This window comes from Lucilia cuprina, chromosome 5 (assembly GCF_022045245.1).
Source record: "Lucilia cuprina isolate Lc7/37 chromosome 5, ASM2204524v1, whole genome shotgun sequence".
Lineage (NCBI taxonomy): Eukaryota > Metazoa > Arthropoda > Insecta > Diptera > Calliphoridae > Lucilia > Lucilia cuprina.
Window position 1 is genome coordinate 55,593,624 of NC_060953.1, and position 25,588 is coordinate 55,619,211.

The window sequence follows — 25,588 nt, forward strand, 5'->3', positions numbered from 1 at the left end:
GGATAATTTCGAAAATTTTCTTAAAAGGAGAGTATTTCGAAAGTTTTCTTTAAAAATAGAAAATTTAGAAAATTTTCTTTAAAAAAAGAAAAATTTCTTTAAAAAGAGAAAATTTTGAAAATTTCTATAAAAACGAGATGATTTGAAAAACTTCTTTAAAAAGAGAAACAGAAAATTGTTTTAAAAAGAGAAATTTTTAAAAATTTTCTATAAAAAGAGAAAATTTCGACAATTTAATATAAAAAGAGAGAATTTTCTATAAAAAGTAGTAAACTTCTATAACTTTATATACAAAAGACAAAATTTGGAATATTTTAACAAAGAGAAAGTTTTAATTTGTTTACAAAAAGAAAAAGTTTCAAAAAATATTTTATAAAAAAGAGAAAATTTCGAAATTAGAAATATTCTATAAGAACTAACTTTTCAAATCTCCAAAATGTTAAAATATTAATGAAAATGTATTTATAGATTTAAAAAGAATTAATTTTTATTTAATGATATTTATTTTTCGTTTTTATTTATTTATTTAATTTTTTTTCTTTACAAAATATAAGAGACAAACATTATAATTAAACGAGAAACTACATTGTAAAATGTTTATTACAATAATAAATATATGTATGTATATATGTATGCATCTATGTATGTATGTATATTATGTAATGTGTATGCATGTTTGTTTTATGTATATTTTAGCATAAATATGTTTTTGGTGCTAGAATACTAATAGTTCTTGTTTGTTTCGTTTTTATTTTATTCCTTTTAAATGTTTACATTCTAGTTAATAGTAAAAATTTAAATAGCAGTGACGACAAGTAATTGAATTTGTAAAGAATTCATTACAGAGATATATATTTCAATAATGAATTGTGGTTGAAGTTTAAGCAAACGGTTTAAAAGAAAAAAATTATATTTATGTATGTAATAAGTATATTATGTATTTAATTGGGTTTTTTTTTGGGGGGGGGGGGAAACTTATGAGCTAAGAAAACTTTTTTCTTTTTTAATTTAACTTACAAAATTATATAATCAATTAAAGTGTATAAAGGGAAGAGATTTGACAATGATTGTATATTAATAAATTTCAACTTTTTGTTGAAGTTTTTGTTTAAAGTTTTTTTTTTATAAATTTTAAAAACAAAATTTTATAGACATTTTAAATGCTTTTTTAAATCGTTGCAGAAAATTGTTTAAATCATTTTTAAAATAATTTTCAAAATAAATTGAAAAAATATTAAAATTATAACAATTTTTTTTTTTTTTAAGAAAATTATTATATTTTTGGTGGGAAGGGAACGAGGAAGTAATTATTATTGGAAAAAATACGTATACAATTATTTTGAATCTTAAAATTAAATAAGGTTTAATTATGCATATATTTCTTTTATGTATGGTTGGTTGTTGTTGTTTATTATTATATAAATTTCATTTTCTGTAAGTTTTATATAAAAAATATATATAATGTTTGTATGTCTATATGTATATATAATTTATTTTCCATATGCGTGTTTCAGTTACTGTCATAAATATATGGTTTAGTGTTTGAGTGAGAGAGTGTGTGTGTGTGTATGTCTGTCTGAGAGAGAGAGATTTGTATTAGATTATTGTGGTTCCAATTAAAGAGATAGGCACGTGCATTATTACCAATAGTTAATTTATAATAAAGTACATATTTTGTTTATGTCTCTAATCAACATTGTCTTCGTCATCTTCTACATCATCGTCGTCATCATCTTCTTGTGCCAGTAAAGCACTATTGCGTGACATTTTCATATAAGCAGCACAGATACATTCACACACAAAACGATATTGGCTCTGGAAGTGAAAAAAGAGAAACAACATAAATTTATTTAATTATTAAATTTGAATATATTAAACTATTGTTAAAATAAATATAAAGTTTCAAAATAATATTGAACATTTTCTTAAAAGTTATACAATTTTCTATAAAGAGAATATTAAAAAAATTTTCTTTAGAAAAGAGAAAATTTTGAAAATGTTCTATAAAAACGAGATGATTTGAAAAACTTCTATAAAAAAGTGATAATTTAGGAAATTATCTTTATAAAATTTCAAAATTTTCTAAAAAGACAAGAATTCTAAAAAGTTTTATAAAAAAAACATAATTTAGAAATATTTTTATACAAAAACAACATTTCGAAAATGTTTTATAAAAATAAAAAAAATTTCCTAAAAAAGACGAAAATTTCGGTAATAATTAAACATTTTCAAAATTTTCTATAATAAAGACAACATTTCGAAATTTTACAGTAAAAAGTAGAACATTTTTATTAAACACTAAAAACTTTCTGAGACAATGAGAAAAATTTTAAAATTTTCTATAAAATAGAGAAAATTTCAAAAATTTTCTTTAAAAAAAGTTTTATTAAAGAGGGAAAACTTTCTTTGAAAATGAGAAAAATTCAAAATTTTTGTATAAAAAGAGAACATTTACAAATTATCCAAAATCTATGAAATGATTTTAATTAAACAGAGAATACTTTTTCCGCAAAAGCATTAATTTTTTATTAAAAAGAATAGATTTGTAAAAATTATCTAAAACAATAAAGGCGGGTTTCTTACTCATCAGTTAAACTAGGCTTAACTTGCTGTTAGATTAAACTCGGAACAAATTTAGGCGGACTTTAACCGATAAGTTTTAGATTTAAGCTCAGTTAACTTTGTTAGTGTTGCCAAGTTTTCACTCAAAAACATAAACAATGAACAACTGTTTTTTGCAAACAATATTTTTGTAAAATGGAAAATTTTGGAAAAATGTTAAATAAACTTTTAAAACAATAATAAATAAAACGAAACAAATCAGAAAATTGCAATTTACTTAAAATATCATGTTTTTGTTCTTCCGAAATCATTCTCACTTATAACTTGAGTTTAATTGTCCAATTACACTTAGTTAAACTAAGATAATATGTAACTTTACTGATAACTGAAAAACAAGAAACATATATTAAACCAGGTTTAACCAAAGAATGTAGATTATCTTTATCGGAAAAACCCGCCCTAAGAGTTCTAAATTCAGTAGTGTTGAGTCTTATATACCCTCCACTATGGTGTGTTAAAAAAACAATCGGTACCAAAAAGTAATTTTATATTTACACTTCAGGCTTAATTTCATGTTTTTAGATTCGAAAAAGTCACCTTTTATGGGTTTCAACCTAATTTAGACTCTACATACACAATTTCATATTTCTAGGTTCAATATCGTAGAAAATTCAAAAAGTACCTTTTAAAAAAGTAAAAAAGTACCAAAAAGTTCACGTTTTCGGTTCTCAACTTAGTCCGACTCTACATAATATTTCTCGGTTCAATATTATAAAAAATTCAAAATGTACCTTTTGCAAAACGAGAAAGTACCAACAAATTCCCATTGATGTGTTCTCGTCAAATCTGGGCTCTTCATACTTAATTATATGTTTCTAGTTCATTCTTATAGAAAACTCAAAAAGTACCCTTAGTTAAACTTATAGGTTCAATATTATAGACAATTCAAAAAGTACCTTTTAAAAAAACAAAAAAGTACCAAAAAGCTTACTTTTTCCGATTCTCACCTAATTCAGACTCTACATACTTAATTTCATGTTTCTAAGTTCAATATTATAGAAAATTCAAAAAGTGCATTTTGAAAAATGAAAAAGTACCAAAAGGTTCCCTTTTATGGCTTCTAACTTAAGCCAGGCTCCACATACATAACAACACACTAGTGCTGCTTTCGCTCTGCTACTCTTACTTTGCAGCTGTCGCTCTGCCTTGTTTTTATAAACAAGAGTACAATAACAAAATTTACCATATGTTTTCTGCAATTTCTGTCTGAGCATGAGTAAAAAATCTAAATTTTTTATGGAATTTTCAGAGGTTGTCTCGGATTTTTGCTCATATCTCCGTTATTTATGGACAGATTTTGTTGATTTTCAATAGCGATCTTCCCGAAAGAATTATTAAAGATTCGGATCCGGGGTCTTTTAAAATCTGATTTCAACAAACATACAGACAGACAGACGGACATGGCTTAATTGACTCCGCTATCTATAAACGGGAAATTGAAGAAAAAAATGTAACTTACCACATTTTGCACCATACACGCTCTCTGATCACGCATTGTACGAACAATATCTAAAGGATAAACTGGTTCTCGAGCCTCCATCAAAGCCAGAGCTGTATCCATAAGTATAAGTACACCAGTACGTCCAATACCAGCTGAGCAATGAACTATCACAGGTGGATTGGCAGCACTAATACATCTTAAAGAGAAACAAGTAAAAGAAAAAGTAAATTATAAGTAAATAAACAAAAAATATATATATTATCAATTAATAACTTACTGATGAACACTTGTAGAAACTGGTGTTTCATCTTCGGGTGTAACACCATTACTGGCAGCACATTTACGTTCACTCATAAGACCACCATTTTCATCAGCGTCTGCATCTAGCAAACGCACCTGCTTGAGACTCTCTTCAATCTCCTGCAATAACGTACGATTACGCGCATTACGCACACGTTCGACAAATTCTAAAAATAAATTTGGATCAGCTGGCACACAATGATCTGGCCAGGCAAGATATTGCATGTGTTGTATATGACGCTGTTCACCGGTACGCTTATCGCATAATAAAAATTCCCTAAATACAAAACTACCAGTCTCATCGGGTTTCTCGCTAAGACATTTTACCGAGAAACCCTCTCCCAATTGAAGTTCTTCACCCGTTACTGGCCAATATTGATGACATTTCTGTCGACCCGCTTCCATAACAGTTGTAAGCATTACCACCAAATGGCTACTTTCCTGTTGAACCATGCGCCAAAAGTCGGCGGTGGTAGTGGCCAATGGTCCCTGGGTGGCTATATAACGATTGATGCCACCCGGTATTTCCATATTAACATAATTGGCATTGATGTAATCACCACTTGAGCAATTTACAAGAGATACACGAGTGCAATCATATGGCGATATGTCACGATAACGATTTTTAGCAATATTTTCCGGTTTGCGAGCTTCCGTTATAAGTAAATCGGGATTTTTACGATACATCAATTCATATTGGGCCAACAAGGCACCGGAAGCCAAACCATCACTTAATAACAAAAGACTTTGAGTGAATAAAGCATCACCATCTAAGAGATTTGAATGTGAGCCGATTTCATCATTCTCTGGCACATATTGATACAGTGGCTCCTCTTCTTCGGTGAAAGCAGCAGCCCTACCCCCAGGTCTCATGGTCAGCAATAGCTCACCATTGCGGGTCGTACGACATTCTTTTATCATGCTTACAACTTGTTCGTGCTTCAGACCATGTACCTCTCGGCCATTTATAAGAACAACTTCATCGCCTTCACGTACTTGAGGCGTACAGCGATCGGCTGGAGTATTAGGTACAACTTTTGATACTTGTACTGGTAAACTTAAATCAATGCCTCCCTTAACATTGAAGCCAAAACGTCCATGTTCATCGGCCAACAAACGTATGGTTATCAAATCACTGCCACTTTCAGGTGCTGTTGAACAGCCATTAATATAGGTGGTTATAGCTGCACCCATTTGCGTGCCATTGGGACTGTGGGAACCTGTACTATATGCCGGAACTGGAGACTCGAAACGTCGACTGCACTGTTCAATATAGCCGGTATCACTAGTTTTGGATAAAGGAAAATTTAGTAAGACAATAGCAATTTCTACAATTGACTACCTACAGTTGTATATCATATTCATCGCTGTGTTGCTCCCAAGCTTTGCGTGGCATTGAATCCAATTGTTTGGACGTAACCTTATTGTCATGATGAGGACGGCTAGTTTTTGTTATGGTTAAAATGGACGTGTGTGCAGCAGCTATTGCGGACGGAGTTTTACCATTATGTGAAACACTACCATTGCTATCGGATCCACTGCCACCATTAGCCAATGGTGATGTTGTAGTACCACCCGGTCCAATAGTTATTAAACGTTTACTGGGAGAACGAACAAAAGCTTTATGGATTTTAGCACGTTGCTTTGATTCTTGTACAGCTTGAAGCTCGGTGCGTCCAGAATAATAGAATCTACTTGTAACAGAAATTTTGATAACAAAAAGATTTTAAAATTCTTTGGAATTCTAGTTACAAAAATTTACTCACTTTGATCCTAAACTTAAATTAAGGAAGCGCGAAAGACGATGAGGTCTCTTTAGGCGGAAGAATGAATGATGCTCTACACAAGATTTCCACAAAGCCTTGGCATGTTTATGAGAATTCATACTAAAACCCAATAAAGTGTCATAGCTTTCCGACTAGAATTTAAATGAATACATTTTTTTTATTAATATAGATCACAGGAGAAAGTTTTCTATACAAAATGGGAAAATTTCAAAATTTTCTATATAAGTAGAAAAAATTCTATGTATATGAAAAAAATTTATAACAAGTAATATTTCTATATTCGGCTGTGCCGAATTTTATATACCCTTCACCAAGTATGTTTTAAAATACAGTTTTTATTTATTTTGTATCTTTGCACACATGTCACACATAACATACACACAAACAAATATAAACTGCGGCAGAAAGAAATATTAACCGTTGTACTACCACCGGCAAACTGTATTACCACCCTCAAACAAATATGAGCTGTATTACCAACATATTACTGCTTTATCTCCTTACTGCTTTATCTCCTTACCTACGTGAGAACAGAACAGCATCCAAACATACAAAAATATACACAGCTGAATAAAACCAAATACATCTCCACACGCACATGTACATCTTTATCCAATTCACAGTGTTGTTGTTGCTTTTTTTTAACAAAGCATGAAACAAATGTAGCTTTTTTTAATGGAATTTTCAGAGTTTGTCTCGGATTTTTGCTCATATTTCTGTTATTTATAGAACGATTTTGCTGATTTTAAATAGCGATCTTCTCGAAAGCATGTCTAACAGAATTATTGAAGATTCGGATCTCGCCGATATCTGGGGTCCTTTAAAAACTGATTTCAACAGACAGACAGACGGACAGACATATAGACGGACATGGCTTAATCGACTCCGCTATCTATAAGGATCCAGAATATACATACTTTATAGGGTCGAAAAATTATATTATAGAAATTACAAACGGAATGACAAACTTATATTTACCCTTCTCACGAAGGTAAAGGTTATAAAAAGAGAGAAAACTTCATAAATTTGTATAAAAAAAGAGAAAATTTCGGAAATATAAATACGTGATTGTTGTATTTTTTTATCAACTTACCGGTTCTCGACGTAGTTGTATAAAAAAATCTTTACGTTTAAATGAAACCTTAACCATTTTGGACCAAGAAAAGGTATTAATACGTAAAGAGTTTTGAAAAACTAAAAGACCTATAGCAGAAACACCCAATTGTAAATCTTTGCCATTGGAATCCTAGAACCAAAAAAAACGAAGATGTAAGTAAGCAAAAATGTTTTAAACAATATAATATTAAGCAACATTTACCATGGCTTTATGCAAATCAATGCCATATAAATCAAGTCTTTTAGCATGTTCCAAATAATTATATTCAGCATCAGCTGGCAACTGACCACGATGTAATTTATGTAATTCCGATATTTTACGTTCAGCATCTGATGATTGATCGGCTAATAATTGTAAATTACTTAAGTAGCCCGGTTGATGTTCTATAGGATTGAAATCACCTAGTTCAGCTAAAGCAAAAAAAACAATATTATTAATTTGACAATAATTTAAATATTAGAAAACAAAAAAGTAAAACTTACATTGCACAGTATAACTAGCTAAGAGACATTGTGTATTAATTGAACATGGCAGTTTGCCCAATAAAATGTTACGTTTTATTTGCAAATAAAATTGATAACGTGTATATTCTTCTTGTAAACGGCTGGGATCACTTACATAAAACTAATAATAATAATAACAAATAAGTATATTGTTTGTATATAATAGATATACAGTAAATCAACTAAGTTTTTTGCCTACCTTTTTTAAAGAGAATTTTGTTTTTTGTTCATAAATAAAATTCGAGTAAACAGGTAAAAAGTAAATATAAGTTTTCCAATTAAAAATAGAGATTGTGTAAAATGGGAAAAATTAAAAAAAAAAATATTAAAATACATTTTTTTCATCAGAATTTGCATGTCAATAAAGTATTTTGCATATTGAGAATTCCGGTTAATTTCATTGGGGTTTTCAAATTATTTTTTTAATTATTTTTGGAATTTATTGTTTTATTGTTAAAAGGAAGAGTGTTAAGTATTTTTCAATTTGCAAAAATCATATCCTCATTGGGTGAAAATGACATGTTATTTGCCTTAAAATGTTTAAAAGATAATGCTGAGGCAATTTCGATAAAAAAAATTAGTTTAGATTTCTAGAACAAGTGTAAATCAATAAAATATAATTATAAAATGTTTAACATTAAAAAATACAAAATATAGTAATAGATGAAATGATCCAAAGAATTATTAGAAAAAACGCACTGAGTACTCTTTCAAAATCTTTAACTGTCAAAGGGAGGCGACTTGTATCCAAGGAAAACTATTGGATTACTGATTTATCTTTTTCAAAATCTATATACGAACCCTTAGGTTGCTTGGAACCGAAGGTAAAGTGAACTGTCGTGTAGTACAGGAAAATACGGATTATTTTTGTTATAATATATAGATTTATACCTCACAAAACTTTTTTTCTAGGTCCAAATCCATTGATTATCTAATATATCATATATCCAATTCAAAATTACTTATTATTTTTGAAATTTAATGAAAGAAACCATAGATTTCATGTTAAGTCAAATATTGATAAATTCTGATAGGTATATAAGATAATAAATCGGTTAAGAAATGTCCAAATTTAGTCGTATCTAAAAATGTTATTCTAATATATAGGAGTAATAAAATTAGTAAAACATTATAAAATGATGCAGCAATATTAAAATAATGAACAAAAAACCTAAAAAAGCAAAATACTTTATTGATCCAAAAAAAATTAACAATACCTTCACATTTTATCAAAAATCTCGTTAATTAATATAACGACCGTACTTTTTATGATAGAAAATTAAAATATAAGATATTCTTTAAAAAATACAACAAACAAATTGCTTTATTTTGCTAAAAAATAATTGTTCACATAAAGTTTTTTCTTTAAATTTATAAAATTTCACATAGGCAAATTACTTAATTGATTCACTGTATTTGTTTTATATTACATACCTTAACTCTAAATTCTAATAATGGAACGGTGTCATTATCCCATGCAATACTATTGCATTGTTTTTTAAATGGTTTTTGTGCATCAACCCATCGCTATATTAAATTATATATAAATAAATTTTTTATTACATAAAATTACTATTACTGGTTTCAATAACACAATATTATAATTAATATATTATAAAATACATACCACAACATCGCCAGGTTTTGTGGGAAATAATAAACCAAAATAATCCCTTTCGGATAGTTCTAGAAACTGATATACTTGTTCAAGTAAATCGCCACCTTTGGCACGTTTCTGTAATAAATACATTATTCAAATTCAAGTTATTAGCATTAGAGTATGTATGTTTATTTTAAAGGCTTCTTTTAATTGTATTTTCAATATTATTAGTTTTATAGAAATTCTTTCAATTCCAGTAATTTCAAAATTCTATAAATGAAGTGTATTGACTTAAACCACAATTATGAAAGTGGTTTTATTATGTGTAATGAAATAAAATGATCTATAAAATACATGTATAATAATAAGTACAGATTTAGTTTTAGTTGTTATATTATTTATTAATCAAAATTTTTCATTTTATAAAAGTATTATTTGCAAAAACAGCTGTTCATTGTTTATGTTTTTGAGTGAAAAGTTGGCAATACTAACAAAGTTAACTGAACTTAAATCTATGACAGAAAAACACAATCATCGATTAAAGTCCACCTAAATTTGTTCCGTTAAGTTAAGCCTAGTTTAAATGAGTAGTAAGAAACCCGTAATTTCTACAATATAATTTTTTCAAGTATTTAAAGACTTTATAGATATCAAAGTCCATTATCAACCCTAGCGTAATAGTATTGTTACGCGCATGAACGTCGTACTTGGAGGTCGCCCATTACTCACAGCAGATACAGAAAACCTGCCGTGGAAAACAAGAGTAGTTATGGTACATCTTAGATTGGGATGAACAGGCTTAATGCCTGCTTTACTCATAGCAGATACAAAAAACCTGCCGTGGAAAACAAGAGTAGTTGTGGCACATCTTAGATCGGGATAAACAGGCTTAATGCCTGCTGATCACGTATAGACCGTCCATCGAATGTCCCGATCAAGGTCTTCATGACGTTCACCACATATTCAACTTCACAGCCAACCCTACTGCACTTTGTGTAATGGATTTATGAAATCACCCAGTTGAAGTATTCCAATCACTTCGAGCTTTGAATTCGGACTAAGGTCACTAAGGAATGGAATATCCTCCGAGCTACAACGTACATAGGAGTCATCCCAACATTAACATCACACAGTTGGATGCTCCCCCGAGGAATGTCAGGAAGGACCTTCTTGTATACGAAGAGAGCATACGAATGTATATGCAGGATCCCTTAGATCGGAATTCGTATACGCGGAAAACAAGAGTTGCTCTGGTACAACTGAGATCGGGATTGAGCAACAGGTTCAACGCCCGCTGGTCCCGCATAGACCGTGCCGTCCCCAATATATGCTTAGCATGTGGACAGGGTCCTCATGATACCTACCACATATTCAACTATCCAGTTCGCCCTACTTCACTTAGCCCAATGGATTTATGGACGAACCCTATCGACGTAGCCCCATTTGTTGGCTTGGACGCAAATTCAAAAGCCCCGGATTAAAAATTTTATAGTTTAAGCTGTTACAACAACAACAACCTCATTCAGGAACCCACCTACCACCAGAGGTCACAGTTCGGATCACACTGATCTACAACTTTTCGATCTGTGTGGTCTTCCAAAAGACAACTCTGGTTCCACCCGTTCGTACCAGAAATAGGGGATGTCTCTTACTTCCTAACATAAACAAGCACAAAACTTATTAATGGTAAAAGATTCTAAAATGAGTTGTTCATCAAACCTATAAGCTCGTTGTGTTATGTGATCTTATATGTTTCGATTTGTTTAAATATTACGCTTTGTCTTCCTGATCAGAAATTTTTCCAATTTCGTTATACATAACAATGCTATGGCATTCAGCACATTATAACCCAGCAAAAACCTGGTAATGGGTTGTACTTCCATAACCCCTTACTTTTCAATGTCTATTTACTTGCCGTTTGCATTACTTTGAAGTACTCGAGCAATGACTTTCTTTTAAATGAAAGTATTTTATTTTGGGCTTTGTCTTTTTCTCTGTACATTATATAATTGCGTGTTAAGAATTGTGTTTTATAAAAAAATAACATAACTTTGTATCTGAAAACCAATAACGCAATAAAATAATTTAGCAGTGGTGCGGTGGTGGTGAGTAGAACACCTAACTAACAAACTGAAGTTCCTGCTTTATATTCTCACTGGTTTCCTTTTATTATTAAAAACAAAACAGCTTACTCAACAACTTCTTAGTAAGCAAAATATACTTCTTTAACTCCCTATTTGTAAGCGAGCTTAAGAAGAAGTAGTGAAAAGAAGTTTTTTTTAGCATTTTAACTCATTACTTGTTCGATTCTTTTAAAAGTCTACAATGAGATTTTTGCTAAACATTTTTAAAACTTCAACTAAAAACCCTATTTATTTAACTAATGATAATGAAAGAAGAAGTGCGTGTTGTTTTATGTTTTGTTAACGATTACAAAACAATGAAAAGTAAAAATGAAATGAGATTTTAGACAAAATGATGGTTAAAACTGCACTCATGCAGGGAGTTGCAACAGCAGCAGCATAATTGAAATGAAAATTAAAACCCCAACTGCTGTACAATTATTGTGAAAGTTAAGTTTAATACAAATAAATAAGTGAAAAAAACTTTATAATAAAAACAAACAGAGAAGAAGAAAACAGATAACAATAAAACAAATTATAATTTATAAATATTTGCAAAATTATATAAAAATTTAAAAGCAAAAAAAAAATATTTGAATAACATGCAAAGTAAATTTTATTTTTATATAAACAACACTTACCTCTATCCGAAAGGTTTGGGTAGTGTCATCGAGAAATAGTATTGTAACACATTGTTGTCTTTGTTTCTTATCTCGAGCCAGTTCTGTAGATCGTAAACGACAGTGACGACTTAAATTACATAAACGGAAACGTTCAAGCATTGCAATATGCCATGATTGAAATTTGAAGAATAGTTTTTCTTGTTTATTTTTTTCTCCTTTACTAAATATCCGTCTTGTCTGCTTGCTTTTTCTCTTTCCTTTTTATTGTTTAGTCAATATTATTATTAATAATAATAATAATTTACAAAGACAACGAACAATCGTTTAGTAAATATGTATCATGTAGGTAGTGATGTATGTAGTTGTATTATTGTATGTTGTATATATGATTTGTTATTCTAATAATAATATTATTGTTTGTTTTTGTGTGGCAACAACAAAAACAATGTTTATTTAATAAGTCGACCATAAAATAGATATTTTTCAATAATATTTCTATTGTTTTATGTTGAGTTTTGTATATAAAGTTTAATATTGACGTTTTCAATTGGATGGAATTGTTGTTGTTGTTGTTATTGTTTATATAATTTTTTCAAAATTGTAAAATTTTCAGCAATAGATTTGACAGTCTTGACATCAGTATCTAAAAGATAAACAAATAATGTAAATGAAATTATTAATTAGTTTTAAGTTAAACAAATTAAAAACTTAATAAAATTTAATTTTTACATCAAATATATAATTGAAAAAAATCTATTTTAAAATTTTAATTTTTTAAATTTAATTATTTTTTTTAACGGTGGCATAAGAATTGTAATGCATTAAAAAATGTGCGGAGAGAATCATTGTGATTCTCTTCGTAGAAAGTAATGATCCATAAAGATTAGACAAAGAAAGAAGAGAAAAAGAAAATTAATGGAATTAAGAAAGAAAGAGAGGAACGGAATCAGAATTTTAACCTAAAAAAGGAACCCTGTCGAAAAATAACGGACGTGGTAAAAAACCACAAGATGACTGTACCAACTGTATACTCAATCCTCGCATAATCTGTTAACGTCCGGTATATTACTGTGCCACTTACTGAAAAAAGCCCTAATTATGCAACTCCCCATAAAAATCCTTTCAGAATACATAGCCTTTGCTTATCCATTCCTAAAAGTTTCTTGTTTGCCATAAGGCCTTTGATATTTTTAAAAACCATTCTACAATTCCAAGATTGTTTAATGATGTCACGGAATCACTTAAAGATCAATTTGTAACATTGGCATATGGACGGCTTGACAAGGTTCGAATATAATCTACCTAGTACGCCTTCACCAAGGTTAACGATCTTGTCGTGATGCAAGGGCTTAAGTACACATTGTGGCTATAGCTTACTGCGACTAATGTTTCGGTATCTAGACGTGGGAAGATGTGGTTTCAAAGAAGTGTATAACTAAAGGTTAATCATCTTGTCTAGATAGTGCGTATGGCGTCTTCCAATCCTATTTCCTTACGTTATGTTATTCGATCTGGTTCGCTCTTTGTGGCTAGTTGCTTTCAGCTCCCCTCAGCGTAAGGGAAAAGTGCGGTTACAATTTAGTAACCTAGTCCACATACGCTGTCACTGCGTGGATAGTCCGTCTGAACGTGGTTTCTCATGGGATTCAAAATAGAGAGATTCAATACAAAAACAAACAGGAATGCAAAAGGGCCAGGGGGTGATAGACATGTTAGGTAGGGACAATCTGGACCTCACGGTTAACGAGGATGATAGGGAGTTGGACAGTACATGGGAGGACGGTGACATTACCCTTATTGACCTCTATGCCAGGATTGTTGAGCAAGGACGTGGAGGGTCTTGTAGAGGTGTCAAGTGACTCCTTCGGATCCAACGATAAAACCAGTGCAACACAGAAGCTGGAGAATTTATATCTGCCAGACGACGAGCTTGCTAGCAGTCAGACTGATAAGATATAATTTGCTACTGAAGAAGCCAAGGGGTTCCAAAGGAGACACTTGGGAGAAGATCGTCACAGGTCGTTCGACAAGTAGCCATGGAAGAGAAGTCATGCGTCCCTCTACGAGATATTAGTAAAACAGTCCAAACGAAGGAGGAGAAGGCAATGAACGATGAGATATTTCTCTAAGATATCAAAGGCAGATTCCTTAAAGTTTTCGTCAAGGAGAGACTTCTTCTCAGAAGACCACGACAAAGTGTTACAAAATTCAAAAGAATATAGGTCAAGTTGGTGATGTTCTGGGTTGGTCCACTTCCTGAGACAACAGCAGGATGATGCCATCAACCCGTCTAACACTCAAAAGTGTGATGGGTCGATGGGTTCATCAACCTGCAGTCTGCCAAAAAGGCAATGAGGGTGGTATCCCAAATACCAAAGCGCTCATTTCTTTAGAGCGATCTGTAAGAAAGAAAAGACACCAGAAAAGATAAAAAGGACTGTTAAATTTCCGGTCTGCTCTCCTACTGATTTCTTTACGGAGGGTAAAGGTTCTGGTATTGACCGACCCTGTAAACCAGCTGTAGCTCCGAGAGATCCCCGTAAGGAGACAATTAAGGGAGCCAGATTTGGGGATGATCAACCCTCATCATCCAGCAAAAGGTAAAGAAGTCCATTAGCCTTGATGACCGACTTTAAGTGGCAGTTAATGTTCGGAATGATCCAGATAGGAGAATCAGTACCGATTCTGGCAATCTTTGTGGAAAGTAGTTAGTTAGTTAGTTAGTTTGAAAGGAGGATGTATTTATATACATCAAATCCGAAGAAATATATCTAGGCATTGAACCTACCACCTCCGATCTACCAGACTAGAACACTAACCATTAACCTACCGCAGGCCACGTGGAAAGTAATATTTCTTTTTAAGGATTATATTAATTTATATATCACGGATAATACTCAATATATGCAATACAAACTGCATTGCCAAATAACAAACGAAAGATTTATATCTAAAAACTTAAGATATCCAACATGTTCCCATTTATAAATTTAAATTGCTTAAAAATAGTTTGTCCTCAATCTTTTTTCAATGAATATTAAAAAAAAAATAATAATTTCCAAATATAAATATGTATTCAATTTTTAAATCTATATGCCAACTATGTATGTAGTTTTATGGAAAGTTGTTCTGCTGTTGTTTCCATTAAAGTATAAAAGCATTGTCCTTTAATTAAAAAAGCTTTTAAAGTATAAAACACTTAAAAGGTAATACAATAAACAATGTTTATTTTGTTATTAATTTCCTTTTCATTCTTTTGTTATTTATTCGTAATATATGTATATAATATATACATATTCATATTGTATTTGTACTTTTTTATCAATGGTTTATTGATATTAGGGTGGTACTACAATTGTTTATTATTTTAAAGACACTTAATCGATTTTTACTTTACACATTGTCGTTATTCAAATCAAGCCGCGTACAAGCAATTGCCATAGCTAGTGCGTGACCCAATACTTCATCTGACCCTTCATGGCAACATAATGGTAATTATAATATTTAAGCTTGTAACTAGTTACCGAGATAGTGAGATATTTTATCATGTGCTTGGTCTACAAAGAAGTTTATCGTCACTCCATAGACTACAAAGAGACAGTCGAAAAAAAATCTACACAAAAAGATTCAATGCATAGCAAAGGACTTTTTTCGGCCTAAGTTTTTAAGGGTCCCCTCTCTAGATTATTTAGGGATTGTAAAATGAAGACTATTCTCCCTTCTAAAGAGACACTGAAGTGAGGACAAAATGTCTCTCTTTTACATAGTGTATATTAGTTAAGAGGCTGTCCTTCAAAACGTTAAATTTTAATATATAAAAAGCCTCTCAGCTTAATGATTTTTTAGATCTTTCAACCGAGAGCTTTGTTTCTTAAACAATAATGTTAATGCCGTGATGATTATCTTTCATAATATTGTTGATCGCTGACTAGATTAGGCAAAAAAATGTAGTTTTTTAAGATAATGGAACCAATATGGCAGCCAAACAAGATGTCTTTTAAGGAGTTTATCTGTAACTTAGGGCGGTTTTTTTATACCCTTCACCTTCGTGAGAAGGTGAGATATCGGCGAGATCCGAATCTTCAATAATTCAGTTAGACATGCTTTCGAGAAGATCGCTATTTAAAATCAGCAAAATCGGTCTATAAATAACGGAGATATGAGCAAAAATCCGAGACAACCTCTAAAAATTTTATCAAAAAAGCCACATTTTTTCATGCTTTGTTAAAAAAGCAACAACAACACTGTGAATTGGACAAAGATGTACATGAGCGTGTGGAGATGTATTTGGTTTTATTCAGCTGTGTATTTTTTTGTATGTTTGGATAATGTTCTGTTCTCACGAAGGTGAAGGATATAACAAGAACAAGGAGATAAAGCAGTATTATGTTGGTAATACAGCTCATATTTGTTTGAGGGTGGTAATACAGTTTGACGGTGGTATTACAGTACAACGGTTAATATTTCTTTCTGCTACAGTTTATATTTGTTTGTGTGTATGTTATGTGTGGCATGTGTGCAGAGATACAAAATAAATAAAAACTGTTTTTTTTTAAACATACTTGGTGAAGGGTATATAAGATTCGGCACAGCCGAATATAGAAATATTACTTGTTCTAATAGAGATAATCTTCATTCTTTGGTTAAACCTAGTTTAATATATGTTTTGTGTTTTTTAGTAAACAGTAACGTTATTTATTATCTTAGTTTAACTAAGTGTTATTGGCCAATTAAACTTAAGTTATAAGTAAGAAAATACAATTAACCAAAACTATAAAACAATAATTTTGGAAAAACAAAAACTTAATCTTTTAAGTAAATTGTAAATTTTTTAATTTGTTTTGTTTTTTATTATTGTTTTAAATGTTTATTTAAAATTTTACCAAAATCTTTCATTTTACAAAAGTAAAAAACAGCTGTTCATTGTTTATGTGTTTGAGTGAAAAGTTGGCAATACTAACAAAGTTAACTGAACTTTAATCCAAAACTGAAAAACACAATTATCGGTTAAAGTCCGCCTAAATTTGTTCTGAGTTTAATCTAACATCATGTTAAGCCTAGTTTAACTGAGTAGTAAGAAACCCGCCCTTAGATAGTAGATTTAATGGTGTGTCCAAATATGGATTTATGAAGCAAATATAGCTCAATAAAATCTCTGCTCTAAAGTAGGTTCATAACTTGTTAACAAAAAAATATTACATTCTAAAATGACGATGACAAACAAAATTATTTCCGACTAAAAGTAGGAAAAAAATATTGCTAGAAATGTATTTTCATAAGCGTGAATGTATATGAACTACTCTCCATAAATATCCATAGTATTACGTAGCGGAAGTTATGGAATTTTTATTTGTTAATTATTTTTTATTTTACTTTTTTTTGCTGTGATAATATCATTATTATACAAAAAATACACTTGTCATACCTAAAGTACACAATGACTGGACAGCGTAGACAACGAAACATAACTAACTAATAGTAGTAGTGGTAGTAGAGAATATACCCTGCAGTTCGTTAAGTAATCAAGTGGTTTTATAAAGCTCTTTTTTCGCTATTATCTAACCACGTTTGTGATTTTTATTTGAGAAATTTATAATGGGATATTTTTTAGAGAATGTAATCTTTGTAAGTCAATTATCACAGTACTGTCCCTAAGTAATCTAAAGAGTAGACATAACCATCTTAAAGTAGTAGTGGTAGAGAATGTACCCAGCAGTTCGAAAAGTTGTCAAAGGGTTATAAAAACTCTTATTTTTCGCAGTTCTCTAAACACGTTTGTGATTTTTATTTAAGCAATTTTTAATGGGATATTTTTTGAGACTGTAATCTCGGTAAGTTAATCACAGTCACTATCCCTATGTAATCTAAAGAGTAGACTGAAGTTGAAGTGCTTTACGTGAAAACCTGCCTTGTCGGCCTAACCACTGCCACTTTGTGTATCTTACACGAATGTTGCAATTTATGTATATGCACTTCGTGTCCAAGCACTTTGCTCAAGTACTCGAGCTATCTAATCTCTGACCATTGCTGCCCCGTTGCTTAACTTCTGAGATGTAAAACATCACTTCCGTTAACAACCACGCAGATGGTATGGTCTCTGTTAAGTCGGCAACAGCCTCTAGAGTTGTATAGCCGAAACTTTGTTCTTTGGGTTTAAACCGCAGTCACTACGTGGATTCCGAAGGAACCTCAACCAACTGAACAGCCAGGACATAGTTCTGCTGGCAACTTGACAGATTATGTGTTTCTCTGGTTAGACCCCATGACAAATCATACAAAGGACTAGCAGAGGAGGGAAGTGACATCACCTGTTTATAGTCCCCGGGGGGACTAGAGATACGTCCATTGAAACTAGCTTTTTTTGTCATCATTTTATAAATCATGTGATAAAAATCTAGAAATCGACTTTCAAATAATCGAACAATCGACATTTTGTTCCAAAAATTTGATAACTCGACTATTGTCTACGCAAAAATTTAAAAAGTCGACTTTGTAAAGAAAAGTCGAAGAGTCGAAAATAGTCGAAAAAGATCGGAAAAAACACGAAAAAAGTCAAAAAGTAGATAAAAATCGAATATAGTTTAAAGGTCGTAAAAAGGCGAAAAAGTCGAAAAATTCGTAAACATTTGAAAAAAAGTCAAAAGCTCTAAAATAGTCGGAAAAACTTGAAAAGTAAAAAATAGTCAAAAATAATTGAAAAGTCGAAAATAGTGGGAAGAAGTCGAAAATTCGAAAAACGTCAGAAAAAATCGACTATTTACAAAATACTAAAAGTCTAAAAGTCGACTTTTAATTAAATGAAAAAAGTCGAAAAATTCACTGTTCATAAAATGCTTACCTAGAATCCTATTATACTGCAGGGTATGGTAACAACAAATATTCAGTTAATACTACATTGACCGTCGATAGCAACATATAATACAATCACTTACGCACAACATACTATGAGTAAACTAGTAATAGCAGCAGCAAAAGCAGATACTAAAATTATTTGCTAAAATAAACAACAACAAAAAAGCAACACAATTCAATAATGACGACATGGAATACTAATTAAATGCACACCCAAATAAATAGAATAAAGCAAACAAGGCCTATTGTTACGACTGTTCAATCTATCTGGTAAAAAAAGTGTGTGATTGTAATTAAACAAAAACAAAATGTAGTCACAACATATTTGATACTTGTTTGATTTACAAACAAAATTTCATTAATATTTAATCAGTTTAATTAAGTTTTAATAACCTAAATATTATATTGAAATTAATAGTTTATTTAGTTCTAGTTTCGCTGGAGTCCTTTTATAATAAGAAATATAATATTTATAATATTTTTATAATAACGTCTTATTGAAATTTTTAATAAAGTTTGAATATTTATGTAAGCTAATTTTGCTATGTTTAGGGCGGGTTTTTCTGATAAAGATAATCCTCATTCTTTGGTTAAACCTGGTTTAACATATGTTTCGTGCTTTTCAGTAATCAGTAAAGTTACTTATTATATTGGATTAACTGAGTTTAAACCTAAGCTATATGTAAGAACACACAATCAACAAAAACAATAAGGGCGAGTTTTTCTGATAAAGATAATCTTCATTCTTTGGTTAAATCTGGTTTATTATATGTTTTGTGTTTTTCAGTTATCAGTAAAGTTACTTATTAACTTAGTTTAACTGAGTGTTATTGGCCAATTAAACTTAAGTTATTAGTGAGAAAACACAATTAACAAAAACAATAAAACAATGATTTCGGTAGAACAAAAACAAAATATTTTAAGTAAATTGCAATTTTCTGAATTGTTTTGTTTTATTTATTATTGTTGTAAATGTTTTTCCAAAATTTTCCATTTTACAAAAGTATTGTTTGCAAAAAACAGCTGTTCTTTGTTTATGTTTTTGAGTGAAAAGTTGGCAATACTAACAAAGTTAACTGAGCTTAAATCTAAAACTGAAAAACACAATCATCGGTTAAATTCCGCCTAAATTTGTTCCGAGTTTAATATAACAGTAAGTAAAGCCTAGTTTAACTTAGCAGTAAGAAACCCGCCCTAAAACAATTAAGTCAGAAGGTAAAAAGTGACATTTGCAAAAAACAGCTGTTCATTGTTAATGTTTTTGACTGAAACGTTGGCAATACTAACTAAATTAACTGCTCCTAGATCCATAAATGAAAAATACAATCATCGGTTAAAGTCTGCCTATAGAATTGTAGGTAAAAAGCTACATTTGATTGTACGACCAAAAACAAAAAAAAATACTTTATCAATTTTTAATGAACTTAGCGTATTTGGGTCGAGATTAAATTTGATTTTGTTTACAAAAAAATATGTATTAATAAATACAACACAAAAAATCGCATATTTTTAATTAAACTTTAATTTTGTTATTTAAATAGAATACAACGATGAAATAAATTAAATAAAAAATTCTTGTTAACATGGCGTACTTTTTGTTTTTGTTAAATAGGTAAGAACGTGTATTTAAATGTTTATAGAATATATTTCAATTTGTTTACAACAATAAAAATTATAGATAATTCTCATAATAGATTGTTTAACCTAAAAAAAACTTGTTTAAGTAAATATGTATAATTCGCAGGAAAAAATTGTGAAAATACTAAATGCGCAAAATAATATTTGTATCAATGTGTGATTTTCTTAAATTTTAAAAAGAATTAATATATGTATTTAAATCATTTGTACTTAAGAAAAAAACAAGTAAGAAATTATAGTAGGGCGAGGTCAACCATATAATACCCTACATATGTTACAAAAAGTAATGGCACCGCATAAAGCAAGCATAGTGCCAGGGTAACAATCCAAGAAATACCGAAATGACCAATACCTTTGTATAGGAAACCAGATCGCTTAGACTAAGCTAATGGTCTCCACCAAAATTCAATCAGTTTTTTATGGGTCTTCACCACGTATAAAATCAAAAGTTGGATTTTAAATCCGAATGCATATGGTTAATATGTAGAACTCGAATAAAAGTAACGCGGTACCGTTATCCGACGTCACACACCAAACCTATGCGATAGTGAAACGTAAAACTTTCGAAGGCAGAGCAAAAAGGACGACCTGATTGCCCTTAAAAGATAATAGCAATGACGCACGATGATCTTCTTTCACCCAGAGCTGAATTACGAATGTGTCATTTTATTTTATTCAAATTAATAAATACGCATTCAATAAAGAATATAAAATGTCAAAATCAGCTGACATGTTCGTGCGCCGCTTATAAAATTAGAAAGCATTCTACGCCTCAAGACATTCTAAGCTTTTGTGCTTATAACTTTCAACATATAAATACATTGATTCTACTTGACATACGTAAAAAATGCGAGAAAGCGTAGAACGCGTGGTGTGGACCTCGACGTTCTCGTTATGATATATTTCATTATAGTTCTAGTTGAGTTCTGTTCTAGAATAGCGCAGTTCTAGTTCATATCTAGTTCCGTTATAAATGTTTAAGGGCGAGTTTTTCTGCTAAAGATAAACTTCGTTCTTTGGTTAAACCTAGTTTAATACATTCTTTGTGTTTTTCAGTAATTAGTTAAGCTACTTACTATCTTAGTTTAACTGAGTGTAATTGGCCAATTATACCTAATTTATAAGGGGGAAAACACAATAAACAAAAACAATAAAATAATGAATTCGGAAGAAAAACTTAGGGCGAGTTTTTCTTTCTTTGGTTAAACCTGGTTTAATATATGTTTCGTGTTTTTCAGTTATCTTATTATCTTAGTTTAACTGAATGTAAAAAAATTTATGTAATTCTTTGGTTAAACCTGGTTTAATATATGTTTCGTGTTTTTCAGTTATCTTATTATCTTAGTTTAACTGAATGTAACAAAAACAATAAAACACTAATTTCGGAAGAACAAAAACTTATTATTTTATTTGTTTGTTGTATTTTATTTATAATTGTTTTAAATGTTTATTTAACATCTTTCCATTTTACAAAAGTATTTTTTGCAAAAAAAAAAAACAGCTGTTTTCATTGTTTATGTTTTTGAGTGAAAAGTTAGCAATACTAAGAAAGTTAACTGAGCTTAAATCTAAAACTGAAAAATACAATCATCGGTTAAATTCCGCCTGAATTTGTTCCGAGTTTAATCTAACAGCAAGTTAAGCTGTTTTCAAGGTATTTTTAGATTTTTTCTAAAATTTTACATTTTACAAAAGTGATATTTGCAAAAAACAGCTGTTCATTGTTTATGTTTTTAACTGAAAAGTTGGCAATACTAACAAAGTTAACGAATCCTAGATCCATAACTGAAAAACACAATCATAGATCAAAGTCCGCCTATATTTGTTCCGAGTTTAATTTAACAGCGACTTAAGCCTAGTTTAACTGAGTAGTAAGAAACCGCCCTTAAATAACACTATCAATATTATACATTATATAATGCTATATTTTTTAAAAATCAACAAAATAATATTTACATATTAATTATACCATATTGTATGATACAATATCTATATGCATATAATTTATACAAAAAAACATTTATTCTAATTATATGTAGATACATACCTACATGTAAAAATCTATAAATATAATGTCACGAAAGAATCCCCCCTTTTTGCCAATAATTTAGGTTAATCTATGTTTTAAAATAACCTCCCTTCCCCCTTAATAGCCACTCCATACAATAATAATAAAGAAAAGCAAATTTAAGAAGGAAACCTTTTCGTTCGCATATTTTATACATACAAGCGTTACAAATGAATATGTATGACTTGAGAATGGATGTCATGGATACATTTTTCTTGAAAATATGTAAAACAAATAAACATACAACAAAGAATTGCAAAACTACCCTCTGAATTAAGTTTGTATGACATAAAGTTGCATGTTACATGCAAGTTTTGTATAAAAACCATTTTACTATACAAGTTGATAAATTAGCACAAGACGGTGAGTTAGTTGGTTACATATCAGACTATATATGAGGGCCATCTGAAATGTTATTGCAAAATGTTATATTAAATTTAACTTTGTAGAGTAAACAATTTATAATTAAAAAAATATATATATATTTATATACATTTTCCTAAATTTAAATTATAAACTGTTACTAAAGTTAATATTTCACTTTTTGAGGGAATTCAGCAAATAAATATGAGTTTTTATTTAAAAAACTTTTAATTTTTAACCTCGTATACACATTTTTTGTTCTTGGGTATGTGTATTTAAAACATTGTTAAATTATTGCGGAAAATGTGAATCAAGGGACATATAAATTCATTAAATATTTATTAATAAGAAACGTGGGCAAATAAGAACATAAAAAATTAATACTAATTTAGGAGTTTATCGACATATTTAAAAAATGACCATACAATTTCTTTATTTATGCGTGCAAACTTACACGAAAAAAAAAACAATAAGAAATTAAACATATTAAATTAAATAGTACAGTATCAAACAAGTAATTTACCTAATGTTAAGGTTAATTTCTAGTTCTGTTTCAGTTCAGTATTAGTTCAGTTCTAGTTCAGTTCTAGTTCAGTTCTAGTTCAGTTCTAGTTCAATTCTAGTTCAGTTCTAGTGCAGTTCTAGTGCAGTTCTAGTTCAGTTCTAGTTTAGTTCTAGTTCAGTTCTAGTTCAGTTCTAGTTCAGTTCTAGTTCAGTTCTAGTTCAGTTCTAGTTCAGTTCTAGTTCAGTTCTAGTTCAGTTCTAGTTCAGTTCTAGTTCAGTTCTAGTTCAGTTCTAGTTCAGTTCTAGTTCAGTTCTAGTTCAGTTCTAGTTCAGTTCTAGTTCAGTTCAAGTTCAGTTCTAGTTCAGTGCAGTTCTAGTTCAGTTCTAGTTCTGTTCTAGTTTAGTTCTAGTTCAGTTCTAGTTCTAGTTCAGTTCTAGTTCTAGTTCAGTTCTAGTTCAGTTCTAGTTCAGTTCTAGTTCAGTTCTATTTCTGTTCTAGTTCAGTTCTAGTTCAGTTTTAGTTCAGTTATAGTTCAGTTCTAGTTCAGTTCTAGTTCAGTTCTAGTTCAGTTCCAGTTCATTTCTAGTTCAGCTCTATTTCAAACAAATTTTTAAACCAAAAAAAACTTCTAGTGGTCAAAAGATTTGACTTGTTGCATTTGTAACAGTGTTTTTATTGAAAAAACTAAATACATATTTCATTTATAATAAAATCTATATAGGTACAACTACATATTAAAAAATAAATAAAATATTTACATAAAACATAAATCTTTAAACTTACCTTGATATGTCTGTTTCAAAATTGATTTCTTTTTTAACGATTATAAAAGTAATTTAATTCAATTAGGAGGATGTCAATCAGATTTGATGTTGTCAATTTATGTACACATATATTTTATGTTTGGTTTTGATCTCTTCTGCACGGAGTGTAAGATGGGCAGGCAGTGATTGACAAAACTTTGATTAATTCAATTTTATTTTTAACAACAAATAACAATATTTGCTGTTCTATTTTTTAGCTCTAATAATGAAGAAAAAAGAACAAATTGCACTTTAGAAAAACATTGCAGATTTAGAAAAATAACAAAGATGACAACCGGAAGATTTATAATGCGGGTTAAGATGATGAAGAGAGAATAGTGATTGAGAGTGATTGTATATAAAATCTCGATTAACATACAGAAAAACTTGTAATAAAAAATGCACACACTCACTCACGTAAACATTTAAAACATATATATAATACTCAAGTAAGAAATAAAACAACAACAATAACTAAAATACAGTTCAACGAACATTGACACTTTCAATGTTTTATTTTCTTGTAAAATTGTTTTTTCTTCTGTCTACTGTAAATAATGCATCAGGCATTGCACACTTTTAAGATTTTGTTTCAAAGAAAAAAAGGCCAAATAATAAATCTATTATATGGTGGTGTACATAGTATGTGAAGATGATGGCAGCAAAGGGTATCAAGGATATTTATTTTTAAATTTATATTTTCTTCTTTAAAACTACAGACTAAAAATATCACACGAAAAATTAAGGGGACGCAAAACGTTAATGACGATGAGTAATCAGCCTGTAATATTTTCTTATTTTTTTCACACAATATATTTTTAGTACATTATATTTAATTTTCCAATTGTATTGTTGTATTGCTTGCCCATTAAGTATTATTTAATATGTATGCATATTTTGGGTTTTTTTCGGTAATCACTCACACAAATTTTGTACTTTTTGTATTTTTAGTAGTTGAACAAAACAACCCACCTTTTTCCACTTAAAAAAAATAATACACACACAAACACGGCTTCACATTAACCAAAAATTGTAAATATGAAATGATTTCTTTGAAAAGAATAATTAAAATACTATTTTCATATAATTGAATGAAAATGCAAATCGTAGATAAGAATGAAAAACTCAAGAAAATTAAATAAAATCCACTTAAAAAATATATATTTTTTCTCGTAATTAAACAATAAGAACTTGACGTTTAACACCGCACATGAATTTTATCGAACTAAACCAAAGAGCCCTG

General features: G+C 30.0%; 1 protein-coding gene and 1 long non-coding RNA gene across 6 annotated transcripts; one reads left to right on the forward strand and one right to left on the reverse strand.

Moving 5' to 3' along the window:
- Positions 1-964: 964 nt before the first annotated feature.
- LOC111678500 (tyrosine-protein phosphatase non-receptor type 4) lies at positions 965-25,568 on the reverse strand. Of its 5 annotated transcripts, none has more exons than XM_046951156.1 (14): positions 25,318-25,568; positions 24,326-24,565; positions 12,135-12,759; positions 9,398-9,505; positions 9,205-9,297; positions 7,750-7,891; positions 7,469-7,677; positions 7,244-7,396; positions 6,130-6,281; positions 5,710-6,057; positions 4,341-5,648; positions 4,082-4,259; positions 1,645-1,815; positions 965-1,572 (listed from the first exon to the last, which is right to left on the reverse strand). In XM_046951156.1, the coding sequence occupies exons 3-13, from the start codon at positions 12,273-12,275 to the stop codon at positions 1,687-1,689; spliced, it is 2,961 nt and encodes a 986-aa protein (XP_046807112.1). In that variant the 5' UTR covers positions 12,276-12,759; positions 24,326-24,565; positions 25,318-25,568; the 3' UTR covers positions 965-1,572; positions 1,645-1,686. The 5 variants fall into 5 exon arrangements, with proteins under 5 accessions (XP_046807112.1, XP_046807111.1, XP_046807109.1 ...); XM_046951155.1 differs by having other exon boundaries at positions 965-1,576; XM_046951153.1 differs by having other exon boundaries at positions 965-1,815.
- Positions 20,527-24,839, forward strand: LOC124419955. Its single transcript, XR_006940942.1, has 2 exons — positions 20,527-20,580; positions 24,564-24,839. It is a non-coding gene; the product is annotated as an uncharacterized LOC124419955 (long non-coding RNA).
- Positions 25,569-25,588: the final 20 nt, after the last annotated feature.